Raw genomic sequence first — 11,254 nt, 5'->3', positions numbered from 1 at the left:
GCCTACCGAACTCGGCATTATTCCGTGTGCTGTCGACGGTATCTTTGACGCCATCACTGCCGACTGTGAACGAGCGTTCCTGTTGCGTGTCTCCTACATTGAGATTTACAACGAAACGCTCCGTGACCTGCTCAACTTTAAGAAGGGACCCTTGTCAGATGATGAAAAGCCGGCCATTCACACTCGAAAGGTGAGCTTTATACATAAGGTATTGCCCAGCTAACACGTCTAGGGCAAAGTCTTTGTTGAGCCACTCGTCGAGGAGATTGTGTCAACCCCACAGGATGTGGTGACACTTCTGGCCCGCGGCAACACCAACCGCAAGACGGGTGCAACCGACTGGAACGAGCGCTCATCTCGCTCGCACGCCGTGTTCCAGATTGTCATCGAGTCGCGCCCGCGTGACAGCGTTGGCGATGACGAGATTCGCGTCTCCCGCCTCACCCTCATTGATCTGGCTGGTTCAGAAAAGGCCGTTTCCGACGTCGAGCGTCGTGGCGAGGGCAAGCATATCAACCAGAGGTGAGCGACACACACTCAGTATTGTAGCTGACCCCTCTCCAGTCTCCTGGCCCTCCGCGAGGTCATCAACAAGCTCACCGAAAAGGGAAAGAAGACGCACATTCCTTACCGCAACTCAAAGCTCACGCACCTCCTGGAGAATGTTCTCGGTGGCGACTCTAACATTTGTGTCATCTGCACAATGTCAGCGGAGGAAGTGCACTCTCCCGAGACTCTTGAGACGCTCAAGTTTGCTGGTCGTTGCTCGCAGGTCGAGACCAAGGCCCAGAAGCACGTACTCCTTTCTTCCGACCGTGCTGTCATCCGTGCCAAGGACATGGAGATTATCGAACTCAAACGACAGCTCGAGGAGCTGGGTGGCGGCCAGCGCAACTCTGGCAACAGATCGACGGAGATGGCCGAGGTGAGTAGCCGCTTGCAGCAAAATACGCACAGACGCTCGTCCCTAACGCACCAACGCCAGCTTGCCGATTCTGTCGCTGCCATGGAAGCACGCAAGGCCAAACTGTCGGAGCAGCTCGCCAAGCTCAATGGGGAGATTCTGACATCCGAGTTACCCCGCTCGGGCTTTGGCCTCCCCATCGTCTCGCCCCGAAAGAAGCGCCCTAGGATTAGTGACTTCACTTCTCTCTCAAGTGCCGCGATGGGCACCATGGGCGGCATGGGCATTGGCCTGGGCACCCCCGTCAAATCTGTCGACCGGCGCGCCGTCAGCCACATGGTCCGCGTGTCAGAGGACGACCTGGCCGCCGCAGGCGCCCGTGACGCCATGGTGGAAAAGCTGGACCGCATCAACAACGGCTTTGACACCGAAATCGCAGTCACGTCACTGCGCCGCGTCATTGCCACCAAGGATGAAGAGCTTGCCCAGCAGGCCCAGCGCCTTGTCAACGCCATCGACGACGCCAACGAGCTGCCTGGTGTCAAATCAGAGCTTATCAATATCAAGGCCGACTATGCCGCGACGCGCGACGAGTACAACACCAAGCTGCGCGATGTCGAGGCCGAGCTCGAGTCGACACGCGCCGAGTATCTGCACGCCCTGGAGGACAAGGGCAAGCAGATTGACCGGCTCGAGGGACATGTGCTCGAAATGCGCCTTGCGCACGACGAGCTAGTCATTGAGCACAAGAACAAGCTCGACAAGTTCCAGCAGGACCTCGAAATGAGCGAAAAGGAGCGTTCGAGCCTGTCCGACAAGCACAAGATCGAAATCACCAAGGTCAAGGACGCTATCCGCGGGCTGCGTGCCCAGGCCAATGACCATGCGGCCAGAGCCACCGCCCTGGACACGACACGCGCCGAGCTCGCTGCAGCCATTGCCAAGGTTGAAACCGAGCGCGATGACCTCATGTCCGAACGGGACAAGCTCAAGGCGACCCACGCCAACCTCATGACCGAGCGTGATGCCCTCCAGACGGACGCAAACGCAAAAGCCTCGCACATTACCACACTCCGCGCCGAACGTGACGCCAAGGCCGCCCAGCTCGACGATTTCCAACGCCAATCCCTGCAGCGCGAGTCTGAAGTGGTGACCACTCTCCGCAACGACGTTGGTAGCCTCCGTGCCGAGCGCGATGCCGCACAAAGGGACCACGACGCTGCCAAAGCCGATGCTAAAATCAAAGCGGACCAGCTTGATGAGTTCCAACGCCAGGCCCTCCAGCGCGAGTCCGAGTTCAACACGGTCCGCACCGACCTCGTCCAGGAGCGTGAGAGCAAGGCCAAGGCTGAGAACAAGCTTGCCCACGAGCGTAAGGTGGTCGAAAAGTACAAGGACACCTTTACCAAGGAGAAGGAGATCCGCGAAAAGATCAAGGCCGAGCACAACGAGTCACGCAAGAAGCTCTCCGAGTGTCAGGCTGCCAACGCCAAGCTCGAGGAAGCAATCAAGGAGCTCAACATCAAGCTCGAGGCCATGCAAGAGGCTGCCGTCAAGCGCGAGACCGAGCTCAAGGGCTCTGTCAACTCTCTCGTTTCCGAACGCGACATTCACCGCGACCACGCCGCGCAGCTCAAGGGTCAACTTGCCAGCTCGCAGTCTCAGTTCAAAGACAAGGAGCAAGCGCACGCGAGTTCCCTTCGCGAGGTCGAGGCTTTGCGTGCCGGTGCCAACGTTGCCGAGTCTATGAAGGCCGAGTTGGCGAACGCACGGTCCATGCTTGACAAGGAGCGCAAGGAGCGTGCCGGCCTGGTCGAGGCGCACACTGCAGCCGCGGCTCGTGGCGACTCGCTCGCTTCTCAGCTGGACGCTCTCAAGGCCACCGCCGACAAGGACAAGGACACTCGCTCGGACATCTCCACTACCCTTGACAAGACGAAGGCTTCACTTGCGGCTGAGCAAAAGGCCCACGCCGACACTGCCGCCAAGCTCAAGACTGCCGCCGACCATGTGGCAGAGTACAAGCGCCAGATTGCGTCAGAGCAGCAGATTCGCGCCGACCACGACAAGGAGGCCAAGAAGGCTACCGAGGCACACCAGGCCGCTGTGTCTGCCCTCCGCAAGGAGGTGGACGAGCACAAGGCTGCGCGCGGGGCTTCGTCTTCCACCACCGACAAGGTTCGCTCCGACCTTGACCAGGCCCGTGCCGAGCTTTCCCAGTGGAAAACGGCGCATGCCGAGGCCGACCGCAAGTATGATACCGAAAAGCATGCTCGCGAGGAGTCGGAGAGGGCTGCCGCTGCCGCCCGTGAGCAACTGTCCGAAGAGATGGGCATGCGCGAGGGCAGGGGCAAGGAGATTGAGGGCATCAAGCAGGAGCTCGCTGCTGCCTCCAACTCTCTGGCCATTGCCAACAGCGATCTCGCCGTCGCCAAGACGGAGATTGAGACGCTCCGCAAGGACCTTTCTGGTACTCGGGAACAGCTCTCTGGTTGTCACAGGGAACTGGATGCTGCCACAAAGGAGATTGCCTCGCTGAAGGCCGACCTTGCGAACGCCAAGACCGCCGCCGCCGCCGACACGGGCACTCAACTGGCCATGCTCCAGAAGGAACTGGACCTGGCACGTACCGAGCACGATGCCATGCGTGCCCGCAGCGATCGCCTCGCTGCCGAGCTCACCAACAAGGACACGTCTGCTCAGACAAGTCAAGAGATTGAGCAGCTCGACAAGGTCGTCGAGGCACAACGGGCCATGATTGAAGAGCAGCGGGCCAAGATTCAATTCTGGTCTGAGCAACTGGAGAAGCAGCGGGAGGTCGTCCGCATGCTCACAGAAGGAGACACTGCCGTCGCGCCGACCACTCCTCGCGGTCATTCCCGTACTCAATCGACTTCGGCCGTTCCCAGCAGCCCCTCCACTCCAGGAGCATACACACGGGCGACTCGTTCCGGCATTCCCAACACGTTTACCGCCCGCAACCTTGCGCTTCCTTCCGCCCCGTCTCCCTTGCCCATGCACGACGGAATGATGAGCACAAATGCGCTCCGCAAGGCGCGCAGAATTACCATTGAGCACGACATTGATCGTCTCCAGGGTCAAGGTGAGCCCTTCTCACCGCCATTAATGAGAGACGTGCTGACTTTGTTTGCAGAGAAGGGTCGCGTGAGTCGTATCAAGGGAGCGTTCGAGAGTCCAGACAGGGACGCGGCGCCCAAGAGGCGCATGTAGTCCTGTGACTTGCGCTTTGTGATCGTGGCATGTGGTGGCATGTGGCATGCGGTGTCGTGTGCTCACCGCCGTGCTGGTTGTACATTTGTCGAGATCCAATGTCATTTGTGTATTTTGTGACAGTCATGTGCAGTCGAGGACGTGCCCCGGAAACACACTATGCACGGAGAGCGGCGCGATGCCGCAGGTCGTGTGTTTTCCGGTGGCGCCCGAAACACACTACGTGCGGAGAGCGGCGCTGTGCCGCAGGTAGTGTGTTTGTTTTGTTTTGTTTTTCAACGGCGCCAGGGATCGTACTAGCCTAAGCCGCCTGGGAAACTGTGATGAGGCGGGTTTCCACGCGAGTACACAATGGGAAGCGGGACATGCATGTAGATAGATTCGGTGTCCGGAAACTCTTCAAAAGCACCCGCTTGACTATGGGTGGACAGTGGTACGGTGGCCGTACACAAACCGCATTTCCACCTTCTTCCGTCAGGTTTGATGCTACGACGATGCAACCCAGACCGTCGAGTAGCCGTCCCAAAAAAATGTACCACCCGGTACACGATATTCATGCAGAGGGTGAACGTAGTAGGCTTCCGCGTAAAACTGACCGCCACCCACACGTGATGTCAGATGTGGCTCTGTTCGGCCGTGCGGTGCGGTTGCCGCGGCGGAGTGGGGGTTTTATTTTTATGTACATTATTTTCTGTTTTTTCAACCCGCTGATGACGTCCATGTAGACCCATGTAGACGTCCATGTATCAGCCACGCCACCTCGCAGTACAACATGCACTTCCGCAGCTAACCTGTGTACAACGCCCCTCATGCCTCGTGTACGACGACCTCTAGTTATTGCGCACACTTTCTGCACCTAGTCGTGGTACGCGTCGTCGTCAATATGTGATCAAAAGACACACCACAAACCTGGGAACCCGAGTCGCCGTCGAAGTACTCCTGCACTGGCGAGTTGACTTCGAGTCGCTGAGAATGAACTGTACCATGTAAATATACTAATGACTCTCCGTGACGACGGCAGTGCGCGCCCTCGGCTTGTAGAGCGGTGGTGAACTTGAGAGGATCGCCTCCGAGGTCGAGTTGTCTGGCAAGCGCGGGGAATGAACACACCAGGGCCGGGCAGCCATGGCGCCTCCTTGACGTCGGCCGCCCTCTCGGCGTCACCGCTTGTGGCAGAAAACCCGGCGACGTGAGGCATCGCCTTGCCCCTGGCACCTCCCATCCTGGTGTGCTTGCGGCTTGGGGGCTCACTCTCGTCACTTTTGTTGCTTTCAATGCTGCTGCTCTCACAATCGTCGGCATCGCTGCCGCTCGCCTTTTTTTCGCTGTATCTTTGAGGTCTTGAGCTCGTTGAGGAGGACGGCAACAGGAACAGCAGCATTTATTTGCACTGTTTAGTACTGCTACTACCAGGAAACTTACGAGGGGTGTGGGAGCTATCATGATGCAGTATCTAGTGTCAATCTCCGCCGCCGAGTCCTTGTCATTTTGTTGTCAACACTCCCAATCACAACATCAAAACTACCTGCCCACTTATTGATAGCCAGAGCACGCGAGCCTCTTTGCAGGGTTCATAGTTGGGTAGTGCAGGCCACGGTTACCAGTACAACAATACAGGGGGTAGACTACATGGTCGAAATGCGGTCAGCGCCCCTTCGGAACGTATGTCGGGCCCATCTGTTGCCTGTTCATTGCAGTTTAGAGATGTACGATGATCGGGACGCTACAATTACACGATGCAAAATTGGGCTTCAGAGGAAGTACAGTACATACTGGGAAACATCGGGCTATGACACACTGTGTAGAATGTTAGAGGACAGGATGGGTGAATGGAGGAGGGTGGCAAACAAAGTGTGGACGAGATGGTCATAGACGTGGTTACGGCACGACAGTGTGTCTCATTTCCATCCGCAAAGACATGTACACCCGCCTGCCAGTAGCCGTCATCTCTGTAGCTGTGTGTCATTGCTGGTTATCTGCCTAGCCAAAACAAAAAGCCTGGCCTGGGCAGCCCTCTGCAGGCCGAGATAGCTCCCGTTCAGCTGATCAGTATTTTGTGTAGGCATTTGGCAAAGCGTGTAGTTGGTGTTATGGTAAGAACTTGGCAAGCGGTAGTACGGTCGCCCAGTTGTCCTGCGAGAAAGGAGCCAACCAGTTGAACAGTGTTTCTTACACTCACTGCGTTCTACTGAAGCCGGGTGGTACGAAGCCTGCAGCCGGGCAGCAGCCAGCAGCCAGCAGCCAGCACGCAAGTCCTGTCAATATATCCCACGACCTCCTTGGATTCTGCTGCTTCCCAGGCAGGCCATACGTACAGCCGTTTCCAGGTGCCCTTCTGTAGCCAGCGGCTAGCGACACACACACCAACAGCAGTCTCCATTCGACCAATACACCCGATGTCATCTCTGCACTGGGTACAAACAATGCGCCATTGCTGGCTCTCTACCTAGACGAAGCAAACGCCTTCTGGACGGCACGCTTAAGGCCGAGGTGGGCCCTCTTCAGCTGGTCGGTGGTCTGCAAATGGTCAGCGAGCTGCACATGGGGATCATATTTGTCCATATATAAAACAAAAAGTGAGTACTCACGATGTCCTCAGTCTCAATCGCCTCGAGCGACTTCGCGATCTCAGCCTCGATGGCGGCGCGAGCACCACGCTTAAGCTTGGCGCCCATCTCGGGGTTGCTGATCTGGCTCTCGGCAGTGTGGATGTACGACTCGAGGTCCGACTTGGCCTGCAACAGTGTCAGCGAACAGTTCATTAGGAAGGGACAGAGTGGAGTTGTGAGGAAGGAAGGAGCAAGCAAGCCAAGTAAGGAGCAAGCAAGTCAAGCAAGGAGGACGAAAGACGACCGCTTGCACACTTGCAAGTATCACAGGGCATGTGGGCACCCTCATTACGTAAAGGGGCAAAATTGATGCCAATGTGGCACCCCCCCCAAGACATTCGCAATATCTTCTCCTTTCACCCAAAACAACTTTCTTTACTCACCTCGTGACGGGCGGTGTGCTCCTTGTCGCTTGCCTTGTAAGTCTCAGCGTCGCCTGGGCGTTGTCAGCATCTGTTTAATGTAGAAAGAAAAAGAAGAAAATTCGGAAAATTCGGAAAAAAAAAAAATCGAATCCACTCACGGATCATAGCCTGGATCTCGTCGGACGAGAGACGGCCAACCGAGTTCTGGATGGTGATGGCAGCCTTCTTGCCCGAGGCCTTGTCCTGGGCCGAGACCTTGAGGAGACCGTTGGCGTCGACCTCGAACGTGCAGACAAGCTCAGCCTGGCCGCGGGGCATGGGGGGGATGCCCGACAGCTCGAATTCGCCGAGGAGGCGGTTGTCCTTGCACTGGGTACGCTCACCCTCGTAGACGGGGAACATGACGGTGGTCTGGTTGTCCTCAACGGTGGTGAAGACACGCGACTTGTTCGAGGGGATGGGGGTGTTGCGGGGGAGCACGACACCGAAGATGTCACCCTGCATGGCAACACCGAGCGAGAGGGGAGCGACGTCGAGGAGGAGGAGGTCGGCGGTCTTGTCCGAGGTCTGGTTGGTGAGGACGGCACCCTGGACGGCGGCACCGTAAGCGACAGCCTCGTCAGGGTTGATCGACTTGTTCAGCTGGCGGCCACCGAAGTACTCGGAGACGAGCGACTGGATCTTGGGGATACGGGTAGAGCCACCAACGAGGACAATGTCGTCAACCTTGGCAGGGGTCGACTTGGCGTCCTTGAGGACCTTCTCAACGGGCTCGATGGTCGACTTGAAAGCGACGGCGTTGATCTCCTCGAAACGAGCACGGGTGATGTTCGACGAGAAGTCAGTGCCCTGGTAGAGCGAGTCGACCTCGACAGTGGTCTGGGTGACCGACGAGAGGGTGCGCTTGGCACGCTCACAGGCCGAACGGAGACGACGGAGAGCACGGGGGTCGTCCGAGATGTCAAGCTTGTTCTTGCGCTTGAACTCGGCCTTGAAGTGCTCAAGGAGGGTGTTGTCGAAGTCCTCACCACCAAGGTGGGTGTCACCAGCGGTGGCCTTGACGGCGAAGACACCACCAGTGATCGAGAGGAGCGAAACATCGAAGGTACCACCACCGAGGTCGAAGATGAGGACGTTCTTCTCCTCCTTCGACTTCTGGTCGAGGCCGTAGGCAATGGCGGCAGCGGTGGGCTCGTTGATGATACGGAGAACGTCAAGGCCAGCAATGGCACCGGCGTCCTTGGTGGCAAGACGCTGCGAGTCGTTGAAGTAGGCGGGGACGCTAATAAGGGTCAGCCACTGACTGCGCCACAATTGTCCGTCCGTCGAGTCCTTTTTACTTACGTGATGACGGCCTTCTTGACGGTCTTGCCAATCTTAGCCTCGGCAATCTCCTTCATCTTGGTGAGGACCATGGCGGAGATCTCCTGGGGGGAGAAGGTCTTCTTCTCGCCGAGGTACTCGACCTCAACGTAAGGCGAACCCTCCTTGTCAATGACGGCGAAAGGCCAGTGCTGAAACCAGTCAGTGCCTGTCTAAATAAATTTTGTAAAATACTGACAGCCATGTCCTTCTTGACGTCCGAGTCGTCGAAGCGGCGACCGATAAGACGCTTGGCGTCGAAGACGGTGTTGATGGGGTTCATGGCCGACTGGTTCTTGGCGGCTTGGGGGCGCTGTCAGTTTTTTTGGGTTCCGGAAAACCTTCCAATTGCGCGCAATACGCTCAATCTACTCACCATCACCAATGAGACGCTCGCCCTCGGTGAAGGCAACGTACGAGGGGGTGGTACGGTTACCCTGGTCTGGAATGTGTCAGTCACATGCGCCGCTGCTTGCTGTGGAGCCAGAATTTACCGTTGGCAATGATCTGTCCAAAGTCAGCTCCTATTCTTTCGCTATGCGTCGTCCTAGCATCCCAAACTCACCTCAACGCGGTCGTTGGCCCAGACACCAACACACGAGTAGGTGGTGCCAAGGTCTGCGGAACAATGTTAGCTGCCTGCGCCTGCACACTTCGTCTCCATGGTCCAGATCACGCACCGATACCGATGGCACCCTCGAAGATCTCCTCAGCGGACATGTTGAATAGTTTTGTTTGGCTAGACGGCGGTGTGAGCGATGGGGCTTCTCGATAGAATGTCCAGCGGCGGGCCAGCTTGTACGCACCTGATGAATCTGCCTTTTAGAAAGCTTGAAGGAGAGGAGAGTGAGCAAGACCAAGATGAGGACCCCAGCGTCGCGGCGCCTGCAGGGGGCCATCCGTCGGCCACTCAGTGCCCGCCTAGCAAAAAGTTGCATTCAAGACGACTCGCTTTTTGCGGCGTTATGGAAAGTGGCGTTTGGTGGAGCGGGATGGCCCGGGCGGTTTTGGAGGCTGGAAAGGTCAATTTGTCTCGGACAAGTCGCCTCCCTCATTGCAAGCTCCGCTGCCCACCATAATGCCAGCTACACACGCATAACCACATAACATAGTTCACATGCAACAACTCGCTACAGTTATTATAGTACATGTCCACCTGCACCTGCCGCCCTGGAGCAACACAGTGCTTCTTGATCTTCTCAATCGCAGTATCGGGCCATCGTCTCGTCTCGGTTTTCGCTACAGGCCCAGTTCCTGAAGCAGGAGCTTATTCTTTTCAATATTCTGCAGCCGTTGACTTTCGTACTCGTTGGCGGGAACTGGAACAAAGTGAGCAAACCAGTCAGGCATTGGGGATGATATCCGATCCCTACCTTGTAGAGCGTCCGCGGCCTTCTGCGTCTCCAAGTCGGAGCGGTACTCGGCAATGGCACGCCGATCGTCCAAGGGAAAGCGCTTGTGAAAGTCGTAGGCGCGGAACCACTGCTCATGTAGCTCTCCTCCTTCTTCCCAGCGAGCAAGGTACGTGGGTACCTTTGATTTGGAGGTGGACTTGGCCTTGGTTGTCTTGTACCCAATGACGACGAGGTCTGTGAGTGTCAGCACAACGCCGGCTGAATCCGTACCCACCGTCCTGCTTCTGAAGAGCGGGTGGCCTGGGTGCTACGCCGACATAGGACATTCTAAAACCGGCCTCCTTGCGCATGGCCAAAGTGGCTCGCTTGACCGTTGCGGATCGGTTATGCCTCTTCATCTCGTCTTCGGTCAACCAGACCTTGGTGCAGTGAGGCGATGGCTCAATGGCGTCGGTCGCCAAACCGTATCGCACTAGGTAGATGGGCTCCTGTTGCCGCTGCCGCACGTTGAGGATGGTAAACGGCAGCTCTGTTTGTCAGTCCATCTCGCATTAAGAGAGGCTGCCCCATACGTAGACAGACGTCGCCTCGGTGCAACTTGATGTAAACGCACCTTGACGGTCAAACTCTTGCACCAGAGTCCAAGCCCCCTTCATGACGTTGGACCGCCCCTCCCAAGTGTCGTCCTCTGGTCCGTATCCCTCCCAGCGCACAAGGTAAAAGTGCTCCAGGAAGCCCATGGGACCCTTGCTCTTGTCGAGGGAACGGGAGAGAATAACCTCGACATCGAACCTCGAGGAGGCCGCTCGCTGGATATCGGTCAGTTCGGCAAGTCAGAAACATCCATGCAGCCCACCTTGAGACTTGTGCGAAGTGCGGTGCCGTCCTCTCCGGATCCCGATTTACTCATAGTCGTTGACACACGGTCAGAGGGGGACGAGTAACTGGGAGCGACAGTGGAGAGGTCGCCGCCGAGATTGTTGGAACAACCCGCGTCCATCGCGTCGCGTCTGGCGGCCGTGCCCACGTGAGCGTGCCTGACCCCGCGCAGTGTGCTCCAAGCGGACCGTGGCGCCATATGGCTGAGGCGGTCTTGGGACAATGGGTGGTGGTGAGAGCTGCTCATGTGTGGGGAAGAGAGCATGGATGGATGTCAGATGGATGGATGGATGGATGGGACAGCCTTTGTGTGTGCATTGTGACGAGAAGAGAGGGAGCGGCGATCAACCTGCCTGTTGCGGACGACGACGGTTGCTTCCTTTGGCTTCTCACGCACAGTCTCTGGATCTCTGGCCCGTTCCCCCCGGTAGCACGCCCCCTTTTGGTCGCTAGCAAAGCATTGGCGCCGAAGGATCTGTGTGTTCTTGCGTTCTCGAGCATGGATGCACGCGCAACAAAACACAACACGTCCATGTGCCCCCGCGAGGA

At 57.3% G+C, this 11,254-nt stretch overlaps 3 protein-coding genes across 3 annotated transcripts; 1 reads left to right on the top strand and 2 right to left on the bottom strand.

Moving 5' to 3' along the window:
- Positions 1-74: 74 nt before the first annotated feature.
- On the top strand, positions 75-4,135 carry EHS24_005193 (uncharacterized protein; the record flags this gene model as incomplete). Its single annotated transcript, XM_028620728.1, has 5 exons — positions 75-190; positions 233-522; positions 565-925; positions 986-4,007; positions 4,059-4,135. Coding segments are annotated over 5 exons (3,866 nt in total), but the record flags the coding sequence as incomplete, so codon positions are not given.
- A 2,442-nt stretch (positions 4,136-6,577) lies between these two features.
- Positions 6,578-9,191, bottom strand: SKS2 (Heat shock protein sks2; the record flags this gene model as incomplete). The annotated part of the gene is made up of 10 exons (XM_028620727.1): positions 6,578-6,652; positions 6,724-6,870; positions 7,128-7,180; positions 7,268-8,391; positions 8,454-8,623; positions 8,671-8,774; positions 8,848-8,913; positions 8,966-8,978; positions 9,037-9,089; positions 9,152-9,191. The coding sequence occupies 10 exons, from the start codon at positions 9,189-9,191 to the stop codon at positions 6,578-6,580; spliced, it is 1,845 nt and encodes a 614-aa protein (XP_028479699.1).
- A 519-nt stretch (positions 9,192-9,710) lies between these two features.
- EHS24_005191 (uncharacterized protein) lies at positions 9,711-10,736 on the bottom strand (the record flags this gene model as incomplete). Its single annotated transcript, XM_028620726.1, has 5 exons — positions 9,711-9,790; positions 9,845-10,060; positions 10,101-10,355; positions 10,440-10,635; positions 10,683-10,736. 5 exons carry the CDS (start codon positions 10,734-10,736, stop codon positions 9,711-9,713), a joined length of 801 nt encoding a protein of 266 aa, XP_028479698.1.
- Between the last annotated feature and the right edge of the window lie 518 nt (positions 10,737-11,254).

Source organism: Apiotrichum porosum (genome assembly GCF_003942205.1).
Source record: "Apiotrichum porosum strain DSM 27194 chromosome Unknown scaffold_2, whole genome shotgun sequence".
NCBI lineage: Eukaryota > Fungi > Basidiomycota > Tremellomycetes > Trichosporonales > Trichosporonaceae > Apiotrichum > Apiotrichum porosum.
This window is presented reverse-complemented; position numbering and strand designations above follow the sequence as displayed.